The sequence below is a fragment of the Mesoplodon mirus genome, assembly GCF_964341445.2.
Source record: "Mesoplodon mirus genome assembly, chromosome: 5".
In the NCBI taxonomy this organism is placed as follows: Eukaryota; Metazoa; Chordata; class Mammalia; order Artiodactyla; family Ziphiidae; genus Mesoplodon; species Mesoplodon mirus.
This window is the reverse complement of record NC_138980.1, coordinates 49061347-49088927: the sequence shown is the minus strand read 5'-3', so window position 1 is coordinate 49088927 and position 27581 is coordinate 49061347. Positions and strand designations below refer to the sequence as shown.

At 42.5% G+C, this 27581-nt stretch overlaps 1 protein-coding gene across 2 annotated transcripts in view; it reads left to right on the top strand.

The window, feature by feature from the left end:
- ITK (IL2 inducible T cell kinase) overlaps positions 1 to 27581 on the top strand; it is a gene marked incomplete at its 5' end in the record, with an annotated part of 67075 nt that overhangs the window by 13538 nt on the left and 25956 nt on the right. The window contains 6 exons of one of the 2 annotated variants that reach the window (XM_082622657.1): positions 6450 to 6551; positions 8058 to 8139; positions 10962 to 11090; positions 14610 to 14650; positions 18204 to 18355; positions 22550 to 22615. In XM_082622657.1, the coding sequence (XP_082478783.1) occupies positions 6450 to 6551; positions 8058 to 8139; positions 10962 to 11090; positions 14610 to 14650; positions 18204 to 18355; positions 22550 to 22615 (572 nt within the window). Of the gene's footprint in view, positions 1 to 6446; positions 6552 to 8057; positions 8140 to 10961; positions 11091 to 14609; positions 14651 to 18203; positions 18356 to 22549; positions 22616 to 27581 lie in introns of both variants that reach the window. The other variant, XM_082622656.1, reaches the window with a different exon arrangement.

Sequence of the window (27581 nt, the reverse complement as noted above, 5' to 3'; positions counted from 1 at the left end):
TTAAGTCAATCTAGGTGCCTCGAAACCTGCTACCTTAGCTCCAGATCTTCCCAGAACTTGAAAGTTTAGTGGGGGTAGGTCCAGGTGAACATGGACTGGGAGAGGGAAGAACCAGCAACAGCTAATTACAAATTACACTGGTGTTCTAGAAGACGCTGCTTTTTCCATTGAGATCACATCTTTATCAGGTACCAAGTAGCTCAGGTCATTATAACCCTGAGTTGCAGGTGTCAGCAGCATCCCTACTCCCCAAGAACTAAATGATTCAGAAGACCTAAGAGAACTAAGCCCAGAGAACTGAGACAACTTGCCCAATATTACTTGTTCTCACAGGGATTCCAACCATGACTTTTCCAAGTTCCGAGTTTCTGCTTGTCTTCCCTTCAGCATGAGGGTTCCCTTTGCCATAAAAGATAGAAAGCTGCATTGGGAGACTGGGAGGGAACTCGTGGGTTACCTCCAGCATGTTTTGCAGAGGGGATGGGACTAGAATCCAGGAAAGCTCCTAAAACCAATCTTAGAACTGTTAGTCAGAATTCTGGTAGGGGTGGGCGAAAGCAACCCCCCAAGTCAGTCACTGAAGTGTCACCTCCCATGATATCAGTTTCATTTCAATTTCATCATTGTGCCGTTTCAGATTGGTACAATGGCTGGCTGTACCACACGCCAGAAGAAGCAATGAACAAAATATTCAAAATGCCTGGTTAAAATCATCAAAAATATTTCCTAATCTTAAAGAAACCCTGATAAAAGCAGCATGTGGCTCCTTTTACAGTGTGATCCGAGAAAGCCTTTTTTTTAAAAATTATTTTTGGCTGTGTTGGGTCTTTGTTGCTGCGTGCGGCTTTCTCTAGTTGCGGTGAGCGGGGGCTACTCTTGCGGTGCGTGGGCTTCTCGTTGCGGTGGCTTCTCTTGTTGTGGAGCACGGGCTCTAGGCACGCGGGCTTCAGTAGTTGTGGCTCTCGGGCTCTAGAGTGCAGGCTCAGTAGTTGTGGCGCACGGGCTCAGTTGCTCCGCGGCATGTGGGATCTTACTAGACCAGGGCTCGGACCCGTGTTCCCTGCATTGGCAGGTGGATTCTTAACCACTGCGCCACCAGAGAAGTCCCCGAGAAAGTCTTAAACGCATCGCTCCCCTTTGAAAAATACTGGTTCCCTTTGAAAAACACTCCCCCAGTTGATGCTTGAAATTTGATTATCAAATCTCCTTCTAGGTTTAAGTCTCTAATACCTGTCCTAATCCAAACTCCTGTGAAACAAATCAAGCCTTAAGCTCTCAGGAAGTCAATCTTAGGTGAATGACTATATGAGCGAGGTTTTGACGGGCGAGGGGGAAGGGAAGCAGAGAGCTAAAGTCCTCACATTTGCTAAAATGAGAGCAAATGTGACACAGCTGGGAAGACCAGGCAACAGGCCCCTTTCAAGGTTTTGCCCTGGTTTTACAAATAATTGGCAAAGTAAACAAATAACTCCGGAATGTCAAAATCACCAGGATCACCAGTTAAATATTAATGTTGTCCTCCCAAATGGTGGTTCTCAGTTATATATTTGCCTGAAAGAAAACCCCAAAGAAAATGTGGACACATAAAGACTAGAGAGTGAGGTCTTGTTCTATGGGCAGCATTTGGAGAAGGAAAGGAAAGGAAGTAACACTTGGGTGGTTGGTTTATCATTTGAATGATTTTCTTTTGCTAGTAGGTTTATGTAGATCTTTTAAATCCTCTAAGTTAACCCACTGATTCAGGGACAGTTATTATTTCCACTTAAAAAAAAACAAGGCAACAGAGAAGTTGAGACAATTGCCTGAGGTTGCACAGCTGGTCAGGCAGACATGGGTTTGCCCGATGTAAAAGTTCCATTTCTCTCTCACTCAGCCTCACTGGAGGAGAAGGCTGAAGTTCTACTGTTTTTCAGAAGGGTGGAGATGTCCTCTTTCATGGGTAACCGACACACAGCTTCTTACTGATGTATCTGCTGGACTAGCTGAGCAGCCAAGGCACCAATGTTATAGGAGCGAAGAGGGAGCTCTGTGCTACCGCTTTGAAATCCAACATAAGCATTTCACAACCAAATGAGGCAGAAACAAATCTCCACTGGGTCACGGCTTACAGAAATTGGTCATGCAATTGATTGTTCAGCATTGGGTTTGGGGAATGAAAGTCTCCTACCTTAAGTCAAGGCAGGTGCAAAGCCATGAAGCAGTCATTAAGCACTCAGGCTCTGGAGTCACAGAGTTGAGCTTGTATGCTCACTTATAAAGAGACTTGGCCCCTCTGAACCTCAATGTCCTCACCTGCAAAATGGGGGAATAATACTCTGTAGGACTGTGATTAAATGAGATGGCCTGTTGAGTGCCTAAAGTATAGGAAATGCTCCCAAACGTTATGGTCTTTTGTTTTTTCCTGCCTTCTTTAAAAGTCACAATCCAAAATTCTATTTCATAGGATACATTAACATAAAAAGAAAGGCGATATAAAAGCCACTTGCACAGGCTTACCTTGTACAAATATGTGGGCATCAGCATCTTTTTAGGTTGTGTTTGACATACATCAAATGTCCGGGGTGAAGCTTTGCAATATGAGGACAGCTTTGAATGTGGCCAAGAAAAGAGACAAGGCCAAGTGAAGTTCTGTGATTTTCACCTCAAGGGGTGCAGATGGAATAACGAGGAAGAATGAGGACCTGCTTTACTTGGTGTCTCTCTTTCTCTGGTGGCTTTCATGTGACTTCCTTGGAAGGTTTTATGCTGGCAGTTTTCAGAAATAGCGCATTTGTTTGGGATGATTACAGGCAGTCACCATTTCCCAGAGACAAAGCTGCGTTTAGCTCACTGACCGACTAGGCACAGCTGACCCTGCTATTTACCACATAGCAGATCTCTGGAGATCTGAGGAGAACTGGCCTCAGGATGTCAGAGAGACTGACCAAGCAGGACGCATTGTGAGGGGGGAACCTGATCACTTCTCTGGGGCTGAGAGTGAACTTTGATGATAGAATGTGAAATCCATTTCAACCGAAGGCTCACCTGACAGTCTCTTAAAATCCATGTTGGAACTCAACGAATATTAAGAAGTCAAAGAAGATCATCTGAGTTCAGAGAAATCTTCCCTGGAAATCTTGAAGCCACACTGTCTAATAAGGTAGCCACCAGTCATGTGTGGCTACTGATCACTTGCAATGTGGAGAATCCAAATTGAGATATCTTGTAAAATACACAAAGTCTTAATCCTTAAACATAATAGCTCTCGGGCTTCCCTGGTGGTGCAGTGGTTGGGGGTCCGCCTGCCAATGCAGGGGACACAGGTTCGTGCCCCGGTCTGGGAAGATCCCACATGCCGCGGAGCAGCTGGGGCCCGTGAGCCATGGCCGCTGAGCCTGTGCATCCGGAGTCTGTGCTCCGCAACGGGAGAGGCCACAACAGTGAGAGACCCATGTACCGCAAAAAAACAAAAAACAAAAAACATAATAGTTCTCAATTTTTTATGTTGATAACGTGGATATGATAATATTTAGAAATACTGGGTTAAACAAAATACTGTTCTTAAACTTAATTGTACTTGTTTCTTTTTGCTATTTTTAGTGCGGCTACTAGAAAATTTTAAATTCCATATATGGCTTACATTATGTTTCTGTGGGTTAGCACTGCTTTAGAACTTCACATAGAATTTGTATCCCTAGTCACGACTCCAGTTACTGTTTACGTCCACCTGATGCCCTGATTATGATGATCCCAGGCTATTAACAACTGATACTTATCCAGAATGTTTCTACCCCAGGGTTTTTGCTCTTGCTGTTTATTCTACCTCAGTGCTAACTCTCCCAGACCTTCTATCTGGCTCCTTTTTTGACTTTCTGATCTCTTCTCAAATGCCCTGTCTCCAGTGAGGGCTGCCCTGACCACCAGTTGACCACATCAACCTGTCCTGTTCTCCTTAGAGGACTTGTATATATTGTCTGCCTTCCCAACTAGACTAGAGCTCCATGAGAAGGTCTACCATGTTCATCTCTCTATTTCCTGCACTCAAAACAGCACCTGGCTCAGAGCTGGCCCTCAATAAATATTCCTGAATGGCTAAACACATTAGCCTTAAGTCTGATTGAGACTATTTAAGCTGCGTTCCAACTCGGCACCCTTCGTTTATATCATCCTAACTGGGCACCCATGGTGGACCAGCCACTGTGATAGGCTTGGGGGATATGGTAACAGATGTCCTGGTCTCTACCCTCAGGAATGCAGGAGTTCCAGTGACAAAAATGTCTGCAAACAGAGTGGTCCTGTTACTGCCATGAGCCTTCTGTTGCATTTTACCATGTACACTACTAAGGAAATAACCCAACAGAGGTTGAAAACCAAGATAACCTCAAAGCTCAGACTCCCTGTTTATCACCTGTAGCTGCAGATGGTTTTTGAGAAGACAGCTCTCTTGTGCTCTTCTGCTTTTGAAAACAGATTACCCATTCCAAAGACTATGATTATGGGCAGGATCAGGACACTTATTTCTAGCTGTGAAAGACTCTAAATGAGAAGAGAGTTTGGGTCCAAAGGCACATGTTTTCAGAGGTTTTTAAGGGAAGACTGACCTCTTAATACATCCTGAGATTACAGCACACTGGAGACCACTATGTGGAAGAGATGCTCATTTTTGTTTTATATATTCTATAAACATGTGTGGGAAAGAGAAATACATTCCAAATGGTTAACCTTGGCTAGCTCAGAGTTGTGGAGAAGGATAGGATACTAAAATACTAGAAATATTTTCTTAACATACCTCCATATTGTTTTATTTGTTACAATGAACATGGATAGATTTTGTACTTTCAAAAATGAATAAATTTGGGCTTCCCTGGTGGCGCAGTGGTTGAGAGTCCGCCTGCCGATGCAGGGGACACGGGTTTGTGCCCCAGTCCGAGAGGATCCCACATGCCGCGGAGCGGCTGGGCCCGTGAGCCATGGCCGCTGAGCCTGCGCATCCGGAGCCTGTGCTCCGCAACGGGAGAGGCCACAACAGTGAGAGGCCCACATACCGCAAAAAAAAAAAAAAAAAAAAAAAAAAAAAGAATAAATTTGTTTTCAGAAAGAAAATTAAAAAAAAGAAATACCACAAAACTTCCCTGTATTCAAGAGAGAGTGCTTCTCACATCTTGACTTTTTTTCAATCTCAATTCTGTGCCTCAGCTACTAAAGCAAAGGCTAGCCATTAGGCTGAGTATCAAAAAGTGGTGAGTAAAGCCTGAGCTCATTTCTGGAGAATTTGATGATGTCATACTTCCCAAATACCCACCAAGTGCCCTCATATATCACAACTCTCTTGCCATAGTTAGGACTTCTTTAACCTCTTTCATTGGGAGGGTACCCTTTATTGAGGGCACATATCATAAGCCAGGTAATTCGTTTACATACTCCCATTTTATTCTGCAATCAACACTTAAAGGGTAGGCATTATTATCCTCACTTCTCAGACGTGGAAACTGAAGTCCAGGGAGGTTAGATGAATGACCCAAGGTCACAGAGCTGGTTAGAAGCAGAGCCCAACTTTGTCCCTAGCCCTTTCCAACCTTGTGCCTGATTCACCACCATCTGTGCTACCTCTTTCTTAAGGATAAGCTAAAATGAAGTGTTTTGCAACTGGTTCCATAACTGAATTAAACTCTATTCTCATTGGAAGCCTAATTCCAGGCACCTGTGAAAAGCTCCTGCTCTCCAAAAGCTTTTCCCTAACTAGCCTTCTATGGACCCTGATCATCTACCAACCTGACATGCCCTGGGATCCAAGGACGAGGACCCTTAGAAATGGGTAACACGTGACATGGTTATAAATCAGAAAGACCATCATGTGAATTAGTTATCAAGGAATACATCTAGCAGCTTCCAAGGAAATGACACATGGGGCCAGTAAAATTTAATGGGGGTGTGGAGAAGGGATAGTTACAGAGCAGAGTCAGGAATGTCCTACAGGGGTGCCATTGTGAGATCATGGATAACTAAGGGACACAGAGAAGGCAGATATAGAAAAGAAAGGTGCCACTAAAGGCATTTGTCACCAACCAGGTCAGGCCTGAGCTCACTTACTACGCTAATAAGGCTATGAATAGGTACAAAGCAGAAAAAAACTGGCACATGTGTGGTTTCCCACAGATTGCGCTACCCATCCCAGCTGTAAGTTCTGCAAATGCTGCTGTTTGTCACAAGGTAACTGGGATATAAGGCACAGTGGCTCAATGCACAGAAGTCAGTCACTCCATCAAAAAGATGATTCAAATAACATGTTCTCCCAGAAGTCTGCTCAGAGTGTTCTTCTCAGGCACTGAGGGCTAAGAAGGAGCTTCTGGATATTTGGAGGGTTGGTTTCCAGTGGATCTTATCTAGTAATGTATTTCTAGAAGCAGCCTGGACAAACATATTGTCTTCCTTCTTCCTTAAATGGAGTGTGCTTTTTCTCCCCACAGAAAAAGCGCACTTTGAAGGGCTCCATTGAACTTTCCCGAATCAAATGTGTCGAGATTGTGAAAAGTGACATTATCATCCCATGCCACTATAAATATCCATTTCAGGTAAGTGCACCAGGGAAAGGGGCTAGTTCCCCATTCCTTGGACAATGGTTAAAATGCTCAGTCATTGTACAAGAAGGTGGGACAGAGATGGCTCTGGTCAAGGGTTAGAACTTAGACCAAGCCCAGAAGAAACTGCTGTTTTCTTTCAACCGATGATGCATTCATTCATTCAACAAAGATCAACCACAAAATCTTGAAAAAGTTGTCCTTCATTTCCCTTTCCCTCATGTCTTCCCCACCTCAAGGAAAGCCCTAAGTACTTGACTCCTGGGGGGAGGAAGAAAACTATCAAGGGCCCCAAGCCTAATATTCCATAAGGGTGGTTTACTCATGACTTGGGACAACAGATTACAATACTTGGTTATAAACTGCTTGGAGGTCCTGGAGTAAAAAGACTCAGATTTTATAATCTGAGAACTATATGGAGTTGTGCTGTCCAATACAGTAGCCAGTAGCCACATGCAGATGTTTACTTTTAAATGTAAATTAAGTTACACAATATTAATCAGCTCCTGAGTCACACTAAGCCACATTCAATGAATAAACTTTTCACAACTTCAATAGCCACATGTGGCTAGTGGCTAATTTACTGGACAGCAGAGATTTTAGAACATTTCCATCACTGCAGAAAGTTCTATTGGACAGAGCTGGTGGAGAGTATATTTAGTCTTTAGGTCATGACATCATCTAAATCTCGTTACCACTCTTGACATTTATGGTTCTGAAAGAGTGGATATCTTCTTGCACATCCTAGGGTACCGTTCATGTTTACCAATCTGAGGAGTTAATATTCCACTTTTTAATGTGGCATAAAAAAGGACTTTTTTCCTACTAGAAATATGACCTCCACAAGTTGGAATTTTTAGTACCAAAAGTAAAGGGAATAACACATATTTTTCGCATCATTAAAATTCCAATTACAAATGAGTGCATAAAAAAAAAAGCCTGGTGAAATCCAAAGATGTGTAGTACATTAATAGTATTTGATCAATGTCAATTTCCTGGTTTTAAAAACATACTATGTTATGTAAGATGTTATCATTGGAGAAATTCCTGCATGAAAAGTATACAGGAACTCTGTACTATCTTTGGAAATTCTTGGGTGTCTTATTTCAAATTAAGAAGTTAAAAAAAATCTCAATTATATATTTATCATCTAATATCTTACACTTTCATATGCCAGAATTTTTTTTAATCACTGAAAAATTAATATGAGAAGTAAACATCCTGTCTAGGTAAGTGGAGAACTCTTTTCTCCAGATATTTGAATTTAGTGATGGCATACTGGTGACATGTATTCGAAGATGAGCTGTGGAGTTTCACCCTGTATCTGCACAGCATCCTAACACCTAGATAAAAAGGACACTAGTCCCTAAATTACCCAAATGTTTGCCTTTTTGATGACAACTTGAGACCCCACTCTTGGCCCAGTAAGCCAGGTGGGCCTGCTGTCAGTCATACATCTCTGGCTGCACTGTTCACCTTGAACTCTGTGTGTGTTTCCAGGTTGTGCATGACAACTACCTCCTGTATGTGTTTGCTCCAGATCGCGAAAGCCGGCAGCGCTGGGTGCTGGCCCTTAAAGAAGGTAATTAACCTCCTGTGCAATTGAATCCCGGAGACGCCTAGATCCTCTAGAAGGCTTGAGTTCCATGATAGACTAAAGGGCGGCTGATGGTCAAACATTTCTCCCTTTTCGTGCTGGTGGAGGGTCCCACGTTTTCAATTTGGGTAACAACCAGTATAGTACAGGGTCAGGCAAATCCTCCCTGCCACCTGCTTTTGTAAAGGTCTGAGATAAGGATGTTTTTAATATTTTTTAATGGTTCTATTTTAAAGGGTTATGTAAGTACCTCCATAATATATCAATTGTGCCTGCTGGTGAGCAAAACCTAAAATATTTACTACCTAGTCCTTTAAGAAAAAGTCTGCTGACCCCTCGTACAGTATGAAGAATAAGAGCATGGGCCCTTGAGTTAGATGACCTGGGTTTGAAACCTGGCTCTGCCACTCACTAGCCATGTGTGCTTGGGCAACTTCCTTAACTGCTCTGTGCTTCAGTTTCTCCATCTGTTTTTAACAAGGGGAGGAGGAGGGAATAAAAATAATAATACCTGGGCTTCCCTGGTGGCGCAGTGGTTGAGAGTCCGCCTGCCAATGCAGGGGATACGGGTTCGTGCCCCGGTCCGGGAGGATCCCACATACCGCGGAGCGGCTGGGCCCGTGAGCCATGGCCGCTGAGCCTGTGCGTCCGGAGCCTGTGCTCCACAACGGGAGAGGCCACAAGAGTGAGAGGCCCGCGTACCGCAAAAAAAAAAAAATAAAAATAATAATAATAATAATACCTGCCTTCTGGTATTACGCTAAGTAGAATAAGTCAGACAGAGAAAGACAAATGCTGTATGTTTTCACTTATATGTGGAATCTAAAAAATAAAACAAATGAATATAACAAAACAGAAACAGACTCACATAAACGGAGAACAAACTAGCAGTCTCCAGAGCAGAGAGGGGTGGGAGGAGGGGCAAAAGAGATGAAGGGGATTAAGAGGTACAAACTACCAGTCATAAAATAAATAAGTCACAGGAATGTAATGTACAGCACAGGGAATATAGTCACTATTTTATAATAACTTTGTACGGTATGTAATCTACAAAAACACTGAATCACTATGTTGTGCACCTGAAACTAATATCATAAGTCAAATATATTTTTAAAAATAAATTTATGTATTTATTTTTTGCTGCGTTGGGTCTTTGTTGCTACATGCGGGCTTTCTCTAGTTGCAGCGAGCGGGGGCTACTCTTTGTTGCTGTGCAAGGGCTTCTCATTGCAGTGGCTTCTCTTGTTGTGGAGCACAGGCTCTAGGTGCGCAGGCTTCAGTAGTTGTGGCACACAGGCTTAGTTGCTCGGCTGCATGTGGCATCTTCCCGGACCAGGGCTCGAACCCATGTCCCCCACGTTGGCAGGAGGATCCTTAACTACTGCGCCACCTGGGAAGTCCCAACTATACTTTAATACATAAATTTTTTCAAAAGCACCTGCCTCCAGAGCTGCTAAGAGTAAGGCCCTTGGGACTATCCAGGCCCATAGTCAGAACCCAACAAATGTCAACTAGCCTTAAAGGTTTTCAGATCATCATAAGGGTACTTCTTAGGACTCGCCTTCCCGACAGCATAATCAGAACCAGCACTGCGTTTATGAACATGAGATATGGAGCCAGGCTGCTAAGGAGAAAATTCCAGCTCTGCCAACTATTAGTGTGTGACCTTGGGCAAATTCCTTGACTTTTCAGTGTCTCCATTTCCTCAGCTATAAATTCTGACTAGAAACAGGCAGTCATAGGTTATTGTGAGAATTAAAAGTGTTAGGACATTGATTCACTTTGTTATAAAGCAGAAACTAACACACCATTGTAAAGCAATTATACTCCAATAAAGATGTTAAAAAAAAAGTGTTAGGACATGTCAGACACTTGGAATCTTACCCAAAGAAAGCACTCAATCCATCTTACTAATATTATCATTTAATATTATATTATTGTCATTTAGCCTGAAGCCCTGGATTTCCAGGAGAACTGGGTTCAAATATTAATCTAAGTAGCTGTGGGGACTGAGGGTAGGCAAGCCATTTGAAATCTCGGGAGCCATGATGCCTCTATCTGAAAAATGAGAATAAACATACAAGTCTTTTCTTCTTCCAAGGTTTTTGCGAGTCCCAAATGGCAAGTGCCAGATAAACTGGGAAGTGCTCTCAAGTTTAACAGTCAACAGGCACAGAACAAACCCTAAAGTATGAAGTAACCAAAAGGGCCCCAACTATGCTCATTGGCCGTTCTACCTCGGTGGAGGGGTTTTACTCACAGGATGTTAAAGCTGAAAGAAGCATTAGAGATCATCTGTCTAGTCCTCTGTTTTTTTATACTTTTTTTTTTTCTTAGGAGGAAAGCCTCTTTTTTCCTGTACCAAAATCTGACTTTAAAGCCACAAATCTAGAAAGGATAAAAGCAAAGTTGCTGTAGTTGAAGGTGGGAGAAATGGAGTGGTGAGAATCCTACCTATTCAGCCTTCCCTAAGTTCCCTAAGGCACTTTTGTGGGGCTCATGGTCCCAGTCTAACAACATCATGGCACAGTGGGAACTGGGGCTCAGATGAGGGTTTTGCCCAACCTAAGGACACACAACTAACTCAAGGCAGAACCAGGTAAGAACCCAGATCTGCTGATGCCTAAATTCAATATACACTCCTCCATAAATGTATATGCCCGGGAAAAAAGGCCATTTTTCTGACTATTCTAGGCAATACTCATGCAAGTTCACACAGCAGGGTCAATCTCAAGGAATTATAAAGTTGGTGGCCCTTGATAGACTGACCTGGAAATAACTCTTCTGCTGGTGCCAACCCCTTTCAGAAACCAGGAATAACAACAGTTTGGTGCCCAAGTATCATCCTAATTTCTGGATGGATGGGAGATGGAGATGCTGTGCTCAACTGGAGAAGCTTGCTGTGGGCTGTGCCCAGTATGATCCCACCAAGAATGGTAAGTGACTATGAATTCCCTTTCTTCTTCGTACAGTGACTGGCCTCTCTACTAGTAGGAAGGAAAGGCTCTTTGCTTCCCATCACCAGGGGTGTCCAGGATTGAATGCAAAAGTCCACAATTTCAAAATTTTCAGAAGGCAATCATCCACCTCTACCACCAGTCTGTTGATGTTTTTTCATCTCAAGGCTGATATCTTTTTAACTCCTTGATACTCAAAGTGTGGTTCTTAGACCAGCGGCATCAACATCACCTGGAAGCTAGTTAGAAATGCAAATACCAGGCCCCCTCCTAGGTCTACTGGATAAGAATTTGTATTTTAACAAGATAAGATCCCCAGGAGATCTGTGTGCACAGTAAAGTTTGAATAGCACCACTATACCATCAAGTTAGGAAATTTGATTGCCACAGTCTACTCAAATCTGAAATTGTAGAGACAGCCCTAGAGATACATAATATTATCTATTACAGTGGCATCATATAACACATGTTCAATTACACAAGTTGAATTCTATACACTTGGAGGGGGAAGAAAGTAAAACCAAAAAAACTGCTCATCTTACAATGTGGCTTCTCCCCACAGCCTAACTGCACAGCAAAAACAAAAGATATTGTTTTTTGGCCTTTGAGGTCAAAGACCCAGGTCCTAGAGATTGGAGTGCACCTCGATTTTATCTTATGTGATGACTTTGGGACCTGAACCCCCAGTGAAGGGCAACTCCACTCTGATGCACTTTTACGTACATTACACTCTCATTCCTCATGACCATCTGGGGTAGATGGTATGATGTTAAAGGAAGAGGAGGCTTGAGGACTTCAATATGCTCAAGGTCATACAGCGAGGAGGTGCTCTGCAAAGCCATTGTTGACTAGGAATGATGGATCATGTGGATGGTTTCCATAGCCCTCTCCTCTCAACCTCTCTTACCCTACTTAGCTTTTCTCATCCATCAGTTTCTTTTTTGCACTAAAACCTAATACCTCAGATTGACAGCCCAAGGCGGATGTGCTAAATGTAACACGTGGCTGGGTTTTCTGTGGCTTCCTGAGTTACAGACCCTCTTAGTGTCACTTTAAAAACAACTACTTCTCACCCTCTACCTTGGGAGAGAAAGTTCAAGGTTACCAGTCCCTTGGCCCAGAAGAATATTTACCTAGTTTTAGAGGTGAGTGATCCCCTGCATTAGCCCTGTGGACCATCCTCATGAAGGTCAGTATCTCATGAAAAAGAAATGGAAGGTTTTATATGAGTGGAATCAACCACAAGAACAGGATGGTGTGGGCTTGCCTCAGTGACTGAAAGCTCTTTCCAAGGCCAGAGTGGTCTCCAAATTCCTGCCAGCACCTTGCTGTAGGTCCTTGGATGGGTCACTTGGCCATCAAGGACCCTAATATCCTCATCTCTAAAATGGAAGGGGAAGTTTTAGGGGTCCTAAGATGAAATCTTCTCTAAGCCCATTTCCAATTCTGAAATTCTTTGAATCTATGTTCCTGTTTTGCAATTTCCACTATGCATGTAGCAGCTGTTCCTATCCAAGGCAGACAGTATTTCCCTCCACTGAGTGGTACACACATGATGGAGGTGGGAGGAACATCTGAATGACTCACCAGGGTAGGACTGGTCATGCTAAGCTCCTCCCCACATGAAGCCAGGGTCTAACCACTGCACCCTGCTGATGCTCCTGCTTTTGAGTTGCAGTGTACCACCATCTCCTCATCTGAGCCTGTCCTCGCTTTCCCTTCTTCTGACTTGGTTTAAATAACATCATGCACCATAGTTTCAACAGAATTGAGAGCAGACTTTTGAAGAAGCACACTGCACTGGGCACGTAGCATGTGATCATCTACTCTGAGTGAAGGCTTGTAGAATTCCCAGTGTTGGGCATATGTACCAAGCAGGGTCTAAGAGCACAGGGCTTCAGGATGAAAAACACCTGGTGTGAGTCCCAGCCCCTTCACGTCCTTGCTCTGTGACTTCATATATGTTACTTAACCTTTCTGAGTCTCTGTGCCTGTCTCATCATCTGTAAAATGGGGATTATGAGAATAAATAGCTACTTTGTGGGGTTGCTGGGAGACTCAGTGTGGGTGGGGAAGCTCTTAGCGCAGCTGCAGGCACTTAGTGAGCTTGCAATAAATGGTAATTGTGTCTCTGAGCCTTTCCCATTTGTGGACAGAAGGGTCTGAAGCCGAGATAGTATGTGTGTGTCTGTCTGGGAAGTAGCAGAGGTGGTTGAGTTTTAAACAGACTCTGCTATACCCAATGCACAGCAGCACTTACATCTGAAACCAGAACTGGCCCCGATCTCACCACATACGAGCTTCACCCAGAGAGGGAGGAAGAAAGGCAAGACCAAGGCCAGAGGAAGAAGAAGGAGAGACCAGGCACAGAATGCTCAGGGCTGGAAGGGGCTCAAGTCCACACAGCTTGTGTGTGGTGGAGCTGGGGTTAGGACACCTGGCTCCTGGCTCCAAGCTGAGTGCCGAATAGGAACCATGTTTCCTATTATGTATGTCTCCTTCTTCTCTGTTAACTGCACACCCAATACCCAATCCTGCCCTTGCTTAAGGAGTTAGCACAAGGGTTGGGCTCCAGTGTCAATGTGTGAATCTCTTCTTACTACATCCCTGACACAGGCTGCCCACCTCCAAGTCAACCCGTTGCAGAGATGAGGCACTCGCTGCCTGTAGATGCAGCCCACTCCCTGTTTACCTCTAATTGTTAAAGAAGTCCTTGAACTGAGCAGAAGCCTGGGCACTGCCTCCCATATCACACATCCTCCCAGACACACAGACACACAACTTAGGTCCGTTGATTCCAGGCTTGACCTTTTTTAGTGCCTCAAAGGACAAATGCTGAGAGACACAGATGGAGAGATGAAAGGGAAGAGAGAGGGAAAGGGAGAGAAAGAAGAGAAGAGAAAGGAGGAAAGAAGAAAGAGACACAGAGAGAAGAAGCCGTGGAGACACAAAGAGATAAACAGAGCGGGGTGTTGGGGTGTTGTCTGGGGGAGTCAGCAAGAACAAATACTCGGAGTCCTTAAGATAACTGACTGAAAGTGGATTCCAGCCCTCTCAACAAGCAGCACGACGACCTCTCACTTCATCCACCCCCTCCTGAAGCCCACAGGGGCATCAGGAAACCAGTGAGTCACTGTCCCCCTGAGTCACCAATTCCAAGTCTTGGTTTAACAGGTGGAGATGCCTTCGTGGAAGGCTCCATGCCCACTGGGAAGGACACACACTGAGAACCGATGTCAGCCCCTTTGGGCGAGGCTTTTCCTGGGGATACAGGAAGCGGGGCCCAGATATTGGCTTCTGGAAGTCTCTGGTGTCTCCTGGAAAACAAGATTGGGAATGAGCAGGCTGAAAGAGAAAAAACCCAGGCCCTGTGTCTCACCCTCCCCTCCTGCTGTTCTCTTTGGGGCCCCTTTTCTCTGAAAAGCCCCCTGCCGCTCACCTTTAGTTGGGCACATTCGGTTTCATGCTCATTTTCTTCTTCTGTTTTTCTCATTTCAGCTTCAAAGAAGCCTCTTCCTCCTACTCCTGAAGACAACAGGGTGAGTGAGAGCACGAGGTCCGGGCGCGGTGGGCCGGCGGCGCCGCGGGCTACAGCTCTGGTGTGGTCCCACTTGTGTTTCCCATCTGCCCAGGTTTCTCAAATGCCTGGCAGATGCAGCAGATTTGTGGTGATGCAGCTGAACTCAACACCATGGGTTTCTCGGGCCTGAATTGTCTCGTGGGTGTGTCCAGGTAAAAGCCACCAGATCTTCACCCCACTGCCTTCACTCAGCAAACACTTATTGGTAACAAACTGTGCAGCCAGGCACCTGACTAGGTTGGGGCATAATAACAGTTCACAGCTATATAAAATGTGTATTTACCCCACCCTTTGACATACAGTCATTTTGGAAGCATACGTTTGAGAATACCTTTTATTCTTCAAAGCACATCCACACTTTTACCAGCTATTTTGAAACTCACTATCTTCTCTAGCCACTTCAGAGGGTTATAGTTTTATTCTCATGTGAAAGCTTGGGAAAGCAAGTCCCATGAGAGGTTCTCCCAAAGCCATTCAGTAACTTAGTAGTCAAGCTAGTAGGATGCAGTTTCTGGTGTGGTGGTCTTGAACCCGAGTGGTGGTTCTCAAAGTGTGGTCCATGGACCAGCAGCATCAGCATCACCTGGGAGCTTGTTAAAAATGCAAATTCTCAGGCCCCACCCCAGACTTACTACATGCAAAATTCTAGGGGAGGAGCCCAGTAATCTGCATTTTAATAAACTTCCAGGTGATCCTGAGGCACAATGGAGTTTGAGACACATTGGTCTAATATACTGACTTACAAGACTTAGGTGATACCAAGTCAACTCTCAGGAAGCTACTTAGTTAAGAAGACAAACAAAAAAAAAAAAAAAAGGAGAAAGATCAACCTAAGCCCTCCCTTTACGGTAACACCAGCACCAATATCCACATTTGAGTAATTACCCTTCATTCTAGAACCTACTGATTCAGCTTCCTCATGCTTCTTCCTGAAGAATGAGCTCTGCTTTTTCCCTCCAGCCAATATGGTGACATTTCAAAGACTGGCAGCTTCCCCATAAGGGAAGTTCTACGTCACTCAAAAGCGGGCTGGCTTTCAGATTTGTCGTCAGCCCCCTTCCTCACAACAGGAAAGAAGTGGACTGAAATTGTAGCAGAAAATGAGCTCTCTCCCTTTTTATTTCATTCATCTTCTAAAGAATATTTCACCATCACCCTGGAAAACATGGTTCGGAATCCCCCTGCCCTGGCTTGTCGGGGGTTCCCCCCACAGTCCCACCTAAACCCGCACTTCTGCACCTTAGACTGGTTTGCTCCTGTCTGGTTTTCACTATCAGTGAAGGTGAAAGTCAGAAAACAGGGCCTATCCATCTCCCCTTGGACCCCACCACTTGGCTTCTCAGATTTCTTGGAGGAGAAAGCCTCTATACTGTTCTAGCACTCCAACCACAGGGCTTTTGGAATTACAGCTGTAGCTTCAACCATACGTCTAAATCCACAGTAACATTTCTTTTATCTTGAATTACTTGAATTCACTTCTCCCTTCACCTTCATGTTCTGTCTTCAAATGAGTGATGGCATCTTGAGTTGGCATCTAGAGAAGCTATACTTTTATTGATCTTTTTTAAAATAAATAAATTTATTTATTTTTGGCTGTGTTGGGTCTTTGTTGCTACGTGCAGGCTTTCTCTAGTTGCGGCGAGCAGGAGCTGCTCTTCGATGAGGCGCACAGGCTTCTCATTGTGGTGGCTTCTCTTGTTGCAGAGCACGGGCTCTAGGCACGTGGGCTCAGTAGTTGTGGCGCACAGGCTTAGTTGCTCCGCGGCATGTGGGATCTTCCCAGACCAGGCATCGAACCCGTGTCCCCTGCATTGGCAGAAGGATTCTTAACCACTATGCCACCAAGGAAGTCCCCATATATGTTTTTATATACAAATATTGGGGCCTGGCTATACTGGACAACATAATAAAATAAAATGCACCTGTATTTGAATCCTGCTGGATTTGGCAGCTCAAATGCAACTGATACAGGAATGTAGTATCAGTGACTCAAAACTAGTATTACCATCTGTGATACGATTTTCCAAAATGGCAAACAACTCTTGGTCAAGTTCTGAACTAAACAAAGTGTGATCTTCCCTCAATGTAAAGGGTGGTTGCACTCCTAGGAAACCAAGTGCTTCCTACAGGGTTGAGGTAGGATCTAGGCTCAGAGTGTTATTGTATATTATTGTTGTAAGCAGGCTGCTCACCACGTGAATGTCTAACAGGACATTGAAAAGTTGGACAGGATGTGGGATGCTGCAGAGAGTTTTGCATCCTTGACCCTCTCCCATTCAATGCTAGTAGCACACCTCAACCTTCGTGACCTTTGAAACACTGCCATAGATGTCCAAAATGTCCCCTATGGAAAGGTTCTACATGGTTTAAGAACCCTGCTCTGACCTTTCTCTTGATAATAATTAATCAGTTGGGCCTATAATGAGATGAATACCATACCATATCCTTTCTTTATCTTCAGGTGCCCTTCAACAACTCCTTCCTCCACTGGCTCTTAGGGTGAGAGCCTCAGGCCCAACAACTCTTATCTGTAGTTCCCAATATATCACCCCACAAGCTCCACAGATAATCTTGACTTCAAATTCCCATCTGGGCTCAGCTGGGATGAGACACTGTATCAGTAGGACAATTATTTTTTTTTAATCTCCAGTATGTGTATGCCACCGATTGCTTCAATGTACTCAGAGAACTTATGATTTCCCATCACCGAATCTCATTCTAGCCAATAATCTCAATCTCTTCCCATGTTTTCTGTCTCACAAAGTCTGCCAACCTGTAGCAGGTGTGCCCACCCTGAACTCTTGTGATTGTTTACAGTCTCCTCTTCATATCTCAATATCTCTTCCTAAGAAACGTACTGAAAAGTAGAGACATAGGCAAGAGAGCCCACAAGAGGAACAAGGGGTCCCACATGATATAGTAGAGAAAGCATAAGGCTAACTCAATTGCTAAACTTGGCCACATCCATTTCTCCATCTGGGCCTCAGTTTCCCTATTCTAAACAAAAGAATGGATCAAATGATCTCTCAGAGGCACTCCAGCTCCAACAGTCTATGATTCTATGGATCTGGACAAGCCCACAAATAAAATCAGAAAAGCATGGACTGAATGATTTAGTGTTGACTTCATCCCCTTTGCGAACAATGTGATGCTTCTGGCAGAGAGGCTGTGAATTGTGACATGGTTCAAGGAAAGAAACAAGCAGACTTTTGTGAAAAGCACAGCCGCTGGGAATTCACTGGGGTCAGAATTTACCACATAGAATGGGAGAGGCAATGAACTCCAGGTATTGAATGTCTTTGTGTCCTATTCAGCACCATAAGCCTAACTCATAAAGAAAGCCAACTAGGCAGGCAAATGGCCTCAGCAAATACCCCCAATGGACTGTAGGAACCGGTGTCTGGCCTGGCATAGGTCCAAGAGCAAGTTACAGCTCGGGAACTTGCTGACCTCGTTCCACAGTTTACCTCCTTTCTACATCTTTGCTTGATTTTATTGTGTCCCTCCTCCAGCAGTTACTTCGGGAACCTGAAGAAACCTTGGTCATTGCCTTGTATGACTACCAAACGAATGATCCACAGGAACTCACGCTACAACGCAATGAGGAGTACTACCTGCTGGACAGTTCCGAGATTCACTGGTGGAGAGTTCAGGACAGGAATGGGTAAGGCACCTTCGTGGTTGCTGTCCCAGTTTTTGAGGTGAGGTGGGAACAAAGAAATACTGGAATGATTGTCCTACCTCTCTCAGCAGGACCACGGCACTGAGTTAGGAGAGGAGAGCAGAGGCAGGAGGAGGAAGGAAGAAGTAGTTGAAAAGGGTCTTTGCCCTTCTCAGAAGTGGCTGGGAGGCAGTCACTTGCTATACTGGCTCCCTGCACCCCATCAAGCACTCCCAGCCTCCAAACTCATCTAAAAATCTCCTGGGTTCTTCCACTGACATCCACAGTTTGGGAGAATGGCAACTTGTTCCACAAAGCACCATTGTTCTTGAGTGTTTAAGTGAGGTTGAAGGTACATCCCATTGTGAGGGTCTTATTTTTGGAGGAAAGAAAAGGTGCGTACAGATGGTGCAGATTGGTGGTTACATTAAGAAGCATCGGGAAAAAAATACTAAAGATTTAGTTAAACCAACTGCCTTTGAACTAGCCATCCGAATGATGCATGGAGAAAATAAAGTTGTGCAAATACAGTTTGCCCACTATAGGACTTTTGAATGAAAAAAATCTTATGACCCCTCCTCTGATCTGAAATATAGGAAAATTACTGTTATTGACCTTCAGAATGCTCTGGGATGTATATGACTTAGATACTAGTGCTTAGTTTAAAGTTATCAGATTCACACTGCTTTATAAGGCTTTCTTTTTTTCCTTTAAATATCAGAGGTATTTGCCTATGCCCTGGAATAGTCTCCAGAATCATCTCCAGAAGATGATTTCAGTGATTGCCTAAATCCAACATAAAAGTGTGCCATAATTTAGCAAATTCCCTTCTTGGATGCTTAGGTTGTTTCTAATATTTTGCAAATATTAACAACACTGCAATTAACACCTTTCTATATTAATATTAAGGGTTTAAACATTTTCAAAGCGTGAGGTTATTATTAGTTTAAAAATATTTTAAAAAGAAAAAGAAAACACTCCATCATTGCAACATCTGGATAGCCTATGTTCATGTTTTATATATAAAAATAAAAGACTAACAATAGTGAGAAATATACATAAAAATAAGCCACCCTCCATTTGCCCGCACATCAGTCCTAAAAGTATTCATTATTAAGTTACTTGTGCATCCTAAGCAAAAAAGTTATACATATACAAATACATCCTTTTTTCATTTGCACTAATGTGGTCCATTCTGGTCTTCACCTTGCTTTTAACCTTTAATGATGTATCTTAGAGATACTTTCATATCAGCACATACAAATCTACCTTATTCTTTAAATAATTGCATAGTTTTAGAATGTATACTTGCGTTATAAATATTTAGACAATATTTTATAGTGGGACATTTAGTTTCCAGGTTGCTCAGTGAAGATCTTGTATTACTCATGCTTGTGTATCTTGGTAATCTTTTGAAATTTATATATTTTTGAAAAAAATTTTTTTGAAAAAATTTTTTTCTTTGGAAAAAAAATATATCTCACATTTTTAACTATGGAACTGGTGAGTCAGACTATGTGAAGTCTTAATTTTGAAACATAAATCCCTCAAAAATTTTGCCAAATTCCCACCAACAGGGTATTCGAGTGCCAACACTGGGTATCATTAAACTTAACAACAAAAAAAGGACCAATCGTTGAGTAAAAAAAAAGAGGTACACAAATATCTTTAGGGTTAAGGCTTTACTTTTTTTTTTTTTTTTTTTCCTGCGGTACGCGGGCCTCTCACTGCTGTGGCCTCTCCCGTTGCGGAGCACAGGCTCCGGACGTGCAGGCTCACTGGCCATGGCTCACGGGCCCAGCCGCTCTGTGGCATGTGGGATCTTCCCGGACCGGGGCACGAACCCGTGTCCCCTGCATCGGCAGGCGGACTCTCAACCACTGCGCCACCAGGGAAGCCCAAGGCTTTACTTTTCATATATATCAAAACTTACATTTTCAAGGCACCATTTCTTTAAGTAGCCTTATCAACTCCACTGCAGGGGAAGTGAGGGAGAGGTATAAGACAAGATTAGATCAAGCACTGTGATCTTGGAGGCAATGTCTCTTGCTAGCTGAGAACAGACGCCAAAGCCCCTCATCTGGAACCTCTCTCTGTAGTTGACTGGGGGAAACAAACAAAACCAGTCACATTACCTTCTCTTTGCCTGTTATGGGGAGGCCCATAGCAGAAACAGGTTCAAGACTGCCTGGCTCTACAAACACCAGAGGAACTTACTCAGAAATTCATCCCTTCAATCAACTGACATTTCTTTAGCACAACTAATGTGCCAGGAAATTTCTTCTCCTAGGTCTCACTTCCCCAAATGACAGTTTACCCTTTGTTCATTGGCCCATGGAAAGGCTCAACTCTGCACTTCAAAGGGCATCAGAGAGGACATACCAGAGGCCAATCTGGCATAGGGGAATTTCCCCAGTTTGCTTTGTAATAGCCTGGTGAAGCAGGAAGTACACAAGATGGGGAAAAAGGAGACTTGGGCTTGAGTATCAGCTGCTTTTGTTGTACAGGACTTTGGAAAAGTCACTGAACTTCTGTGAATCCATTTCCTTATCTGTAAAATGCAGATGATAATATCAGCTTTCCATCTCAGAGTGTTGAGAAAATCAGTGAGATGAAGAAAGTGAAATGGCTTTGTAAAGTCTATACCTACACACAAGTGAAGACAATTATCATCATTTTGTAGATAACCCAGCTTTGGCTGGCATATTAAAACACAGTCATTCTACATGAAAGTGAAAATAGTATTTGACCTACTAATATAATTGTAAACATATGGTGTGGCAAAAACAGACATAATTAAAAGGAATGCCAAAAGAAGGACATAAAAGAAATAGCAAACTTGAGAACAAGTTGACTCCCATCAGTTGGCACTGACTGCCTTGAGCACTGGGTTAAGAATGATTCTGAGGCTGGGTGTTCAGTTCTCCAAAGAAAGCATGCCATAATTGACTAGCAAGGTCAGGTCAGCCATGGGTACAAGATATGAGATATCCCATATTTGATATCACCATTCTTGATTTCTTCACTCCTCAGAACAATTCTGTGAAATAGATTACACATTTCCCATTAAACATAAATCACTAGGGACTTCCCTGGCGGTTCAGTGGTTAAGACTTCGCCTTCCACTGCAGGGGGTGCGGGTTCGATCCCTGGTCAGGGAGCTAAGGTCCCACGTGCCTTGCGGCCAAAAAACCAAAACATAAAACAGAAACAATATTGTAACAAATTCAATAACGACTTTAAAAATGGTCCACATCAAAAAAAATCTTAAAAAACAAAACAAAACAAAAAAACATAAGTCACTAGATTACAAAATGGCCTTATACAAAAATTAAAACAGGTGATAGAGTAAACAGCAAGAAGTTATGAGACATCTTTTTATAGATTGCAGGGTCTGGAGGATTTTACATGGGATCTAGGTTAGGTCCTTCATTTTACAGGTACGGAGTCAGAGGCCTAGAGAGTGAAGGAGACACTGTTCTCACCTTGCAGTATTAAATGCGATAGTGTTTTGAAAAGTACAAAGCTACACACAGGTGTAAGGTATTTTGATGTTCTTATTAGTCTCTTAATCCATATGTCTTTGTTTATACATAATTTATTCCTGCTCAAAAGAAACCCCCAACCCCAAATCCAGCATGATTTTATCCTTTTTTTCTCATGTTTTACCATTTATGTTTGAAGGAGCTCATTTAACAAAAAATATTAGGGAGGCCTTGAATTAAAAGCTCACAAGTTTGACTGGCAGTATCTTTTGGGACCTGTGGTTGGAAAGTAATTCTTTATGTTTTATTTATTTTGGTTTCCCGACTGTAAAACACTAACACTAAAGCGGAAAAAATACTGATTATTACACACACACACAAATGTTTCCTAATAGAAAATAGAGACTGAACATTAATCTTTTTTCCAACAAAGGAAATTTCACAATGAAGAGATTAGCAAGCAGAGCTATTAAAGTAACCACTTCTTATTTATTATGATTCATATTTTAGTGGTAAAATCTACATAGACTTTAACAGATAGCAGGTTGTTATTTTTAGCAATTCTTTTATTTGAAAATTTTAAAATGTCTTATCCCAAACGTTAAATAACATGAGACTTCATCTTTAAATGACTTTTAGTTGATTAAACCTATGAAATGGAGATGTGAAATTAGTTCTACATTAATCTAAACACTAATTTCCCTTTTAACAGGCATGAAGGATACGTACCAAGCAGTTATCTGGTGAAAAAGTCTCCAAATAACCTGGAAACCTACGAGTAAGATATTTTATTTGTTTTCCAAAAATATGGTGCTAAGGAGTCCTCTTACATTAGGAGTGAATTATTGGTTGATTATTAAAATACCAGACATTTTCTCTTCTTGACCTGCTTTCTTCTCCCCCCATACTCTGATCCCTAAGTAAACAGTTGAGGGTCACTTTATTTATTTACTTTTTTATTAGAAAGGTATTTTTATTTATTTATTTATTTAATTTATTTATTTTTGGCTGCGTTGGGTCTTCATTGCTGCGCGTAGGCTTTCTGTAGTTGTGGCGAGCGGGGGCTACTCTTCATTGCAGTGCGTGGGCTTCTCATTGTGGTGGCTTCTCTTGCTGCAGAGCATGGGCTCGAGGCATGCGGGCTTCAGTAGTTGTGGCGGGCAGGCTCAGTAGTTGTGGCTCGCGGGCTCTAGAGCACAGGCTCAGTAGTTGTGGCACATGGGCTTAGTTGCTCTGCGGCATGTGGGATCTACACCTGCCAGGGATCGAACCTGTGTCCTCTGCATTGGCAGGTGGATTCTTAACCACTGCGCCACGTGGGAAGCCCGAGGGTCACTTTATTTTATTTATTTATTTTTGGCTGCATCGGGTCTTAGTTGCGGCATGCGGGATCTTACGTTGCAGTGTGCAGGCTTCTCTCTAGTTGTGGCGTACGGGTTTTTTTCTCTCTCTAGTTGTGGTGCACAGGCTCCAGGGCACATGGGCTCTGTAGTTGTGGTGCACGGGTTCCAGAGTGCTTGGGCTCTGTAGTTTGTGGCCCGCAGGCTCTCTAGTTGAGGCGCATGAGCCCAGTAGTTGTGGTGCATGGGCTTAGTTGCCCCCTGCAGCATGTGGGATCTTAGTTCCCTGACCAGGGATCGAACCCGCATTCCCTGCATTGTAAGGGGGATTCTTTACCACTGGACCACCAGGGAAATCCCGAGGGTCACTTTAAATAGAAGGGGGAGGGTATGTGTTCTCATCTCCCCTTTTATCTAAGGGATGATTTTCAGATGCCTGCACATAACTGTGGTCAAAGGAAAAGGTTCTTCTGGGAATCCCAGGAATATTTATCTTACTTGAGAAGGAAAAAACACCATGAACACTGGATCAAATACAAACTGACTTAAAACATGGTTTAATGCCATATTTCCAATACCAAGATAGCAGACAAAAATATAGGTATTAAATATCTGCTTAGCTTGTGTTGTTTATTTCAAGCTGGCATTTAAAAGAAGAGTTCACATGGATATAATTTTATTTTATTTTATTTTATTTATTTATTTATTTTTGGCTGTGCTGGGTCTTTGTTGCTGTGTGCAGGCTTTCTCTAGGTGCGGCGAGTGGGGGCCACTCTTCGTTGCAGTGTGCAGGCTTCTCACTGCAGTGGCTTTTCCTATTGCGGAGCACAGGCTCTAGGTGCATGGGCTTCAGTAGTTGTGTCTCATGGGCTCTAGAGTGCAGGCTCAGTAGTTGTGGCGCACGGGCTTAGTTGCTCCACGGCATGTGGGATCTTCCCGGCCCAGGGCTCACATCTGTGTTCCCTGCATTGGCAGGCGGATTCTTAACCACTGTGCCACCAGGGAAGCCCCACATGGATATAATTTTAATGGAATTACTTAATGTTTAATAAAATTCAAGTGTAGAGTACAATGTACTCACCATGTACATGTATTTCCTAGCTCAGCTGCTGGAAGGCCCAGAAACAATAATACTACAGTAGCAATGTGTACACTCAGATCTTGTTTTTGTTTTTTTTTTTCTCTACGCGGGCCTCTCACTGTTGTGGCCTCTCCCGTTGCGGAGCACAGACTCCGGACGCGCAGGCTCAGCGGCCATGGCTCACGGGCCCACGGGCCATGGCTCCGCGGCATGTGGGATCTTCCCGGACCGGGGCACGAACCCGTGTCCCCTGCATCGGCAGGGGGACTCTCAGCCACTGCGCCACCAGGGAAGCCCCAGATCTTGGTTTTTAAATAACACTTCCCACTAAAAAGAACTAGGACTTCTTGGAGAAATGGCTTGGGGATTCAGAGTCGGGGCAGGGAAAGAACAAAGATGAAACTGGAACATTTTGATGCATCAAAAAGTAAAGAAGTACCCCCCAATATTTTTTTGTTAAATAATGTGAACATATTGAAAGATCACAGAAGTCAGTTTAAAAATGCTCCTTCTGATTAAATCTGGGATAATTTGAGTATCAAAATAAATAATGACAGTAAGGGACTACAATCCACTGAGTAAAATAAAAAAATCAATAATAAATAAATAGCTTGATAGATAAGTAAGTAAATAAATAAATGGGCAAGAAGAGAAAAAAGCTCTTTCTTGCAGCAAAATGCCAACTAATGAATGTAGAAGGAACAATAAAGTTTAAAAATCACCATTTTATAACTCAAAGTACCAACTGATTCAGGCAAAAATCATCAATGAGTGTCACAAATAGGTGGTGAAAGTTTGATATTTACATAGTTTCAAAGTATCTTCTCACAAACCACTTACTAATAACAAAGAGGAAATATCTGGTAGATCCCATCTTAACTAAATGATCCAAGTTCACATCAATAATGGGGCAAGCAGACACCATGCATCTCCTGATGTGATACACTGAGAAGGACACAACATCACTTCTGTGACATTGCTGCCCAAACATGCATAACCTGAATTATTCATGAGGAAATAATAGACAAATCCAAACTGAGGATAGTCTACAAAATAACTGCCCTGTGCTCTACAAAAATGTTAATATCATGAAAGACATGAAAGGCTGAGAAATTGGTCCACGTTAAAAAACTGAAGAGATGGGGTAACTAAATGCACCAGTAATCCTGGATCAATCTTGAACCATAAAAAAGCAAACCAAAAAAAGTTACAAAATATATTATTGAGACAACTGATAAAATTTGAATAAGGTCTAAAATTAGGTAATCGTATTGTATCAATGTTAAATTTCATGATTTTGGTAATTGTACTATGGTTATACAAGTGTATATTCTACTTATTAGAAACACATACTGAAGTACTTAGGGGTAAAAGTCTATTCTCAAATGGCTCAAAAAATCTAGTTATCTATAGCTATCTACCTATCTCTCTATCTATCTATCTGGACAGAATGTAAAACAAATGTGTAAAATATCAACAATTGGTTCATCTATATGTGGGAGTTCTTTCACAGCATTTTACAACTTTTCTCTAAGTTCAAAATCATTTAGAGATAAAATTTTAAGTACTCATCAAGCTTAAGATACCAGGGTTGAAGAATGCTAGCTAATGAAACCTTCTATTAACTCATTTGTGTTCTTATTAGTTCAAATGTGGTCAAGTTATTTATTGCTGAAATTCTAACAGATTCTATAGTGAAGAACTATCATTTTCTGAAGAGTCTCTCAACCTGAGATTCATTTTGATCAAGTAGGTAAGAGAAGCCCCTCCCTCAGCTAACAGGAGTCATCACTTCCAAGAATACTCAAACTGTAATGAAATATATGAGACATGCTTAAAGAATAAAATTCTTTTATTATTTTACAGTCAACACCTTTAGAAAAAATTAGGTATTTATTTCAAATGATCACTAGGCTGGGAAGTTTTCTTTTTGTTTTGGTTTTTTACTTTTAATCAGAATTTCTTCATTTATGGTAGAAGGGGCACATTCAAACTTCCAACAGAGTATAAGGCCATAGGGAATACTGGAGCTTGGGGCACAAAAAAGGTATATTCCCCCTCTTGAAGATATTTTAAGTCACTTTTAAAATGAAACACTACAGCATACAAACAAAACAGTCTGTGAACTCTATTCTGCACTCTGTCAGTTTGCATTTCAGATATGGAATCGTAGCTAGATAATTAAATGACTCATAAACAAGCATCCAGATAGTTATTATATCTGGGTATACCAAAAAAAAAGGCCCAATATGATTACTTTTTTCCTTGAACTTAACATTGTCTAGATATCTGCATAAGAACTCAAAATTGTACCCCAGGAACATGATCATGGGTTGGTAAGTTGATTGGCTTCAGGTCTCCTGCCGTGGTTTGGGGACATGACTTTGGGCAAGTTTCTTCACCAGGTTGGATCTCAGATCCCTTTTCCTTAAACTGAAGGGTCAGGTAAGATGAAGGAAAGCAAAGCGTGGCCCTCTTGCTGACATTCCCTCCCTGTGCCTGAACTCAGGGCAGACAACACTCTTAGATAGTGACATTCTTACTCCTTGAGCTCAGACTGGCCACACAGCTCCAGGAAGCCAGCACTAACTGATCAGAGCTGACACATAAGATGAAGCATATTTGTCAGGCTTCAACTAAATAAGTTCTAAGAGCCCACTGAGTTGGAAAGTACCATCCAGTTGCATGCGTTCAAAAGCTCAGATGAAGTGAAGTAAGTCAGACAGAGAAAGAAATATCGTATGATATCACTCTTATGTGGAATCTAAAAAAATGGCACAAATGAACTTATTTACAGGACAGAAATTGAGTCACAGATGTAGAAAACTTATGGTTACTAAGGGGGAAAGTGGGGTATAAATTGGGAGATTGGGATTGACATATACACACTACTATATATAAAAGATAACTAATAAGAACCTACTGTATAGCAGAGGGAACACTATTTGGTGCCCTACAATGACCTATATGGGAATGGAGTCTAGAAGAGAGTAGATATATGTATATGTATGCCTGACTCACTTTGCTGTACAGCAGAAACTAACACAACATTGTAAATCCAATTAATTTAGAACAGTTTTTTTTAAAAAGCTCAGATGAATCCACTAATTCCCTTATTTGTGGCTACTCTCAAATAACCAAACAAGTTTCGTAAGTGGTGTTGCTTCCCCACCCAGAACTTCTCTCCCCCTAGGCTTATTAATTTCCACAACTGATTGTTAACTGATGATCATTCTGTCTCCTCTAACCTAATAAGTGGACAGGGAGGCCAGGATATGGTTCAAGTGTTAACAACACTGAAAAACTTCAACCCTAAAAAACCA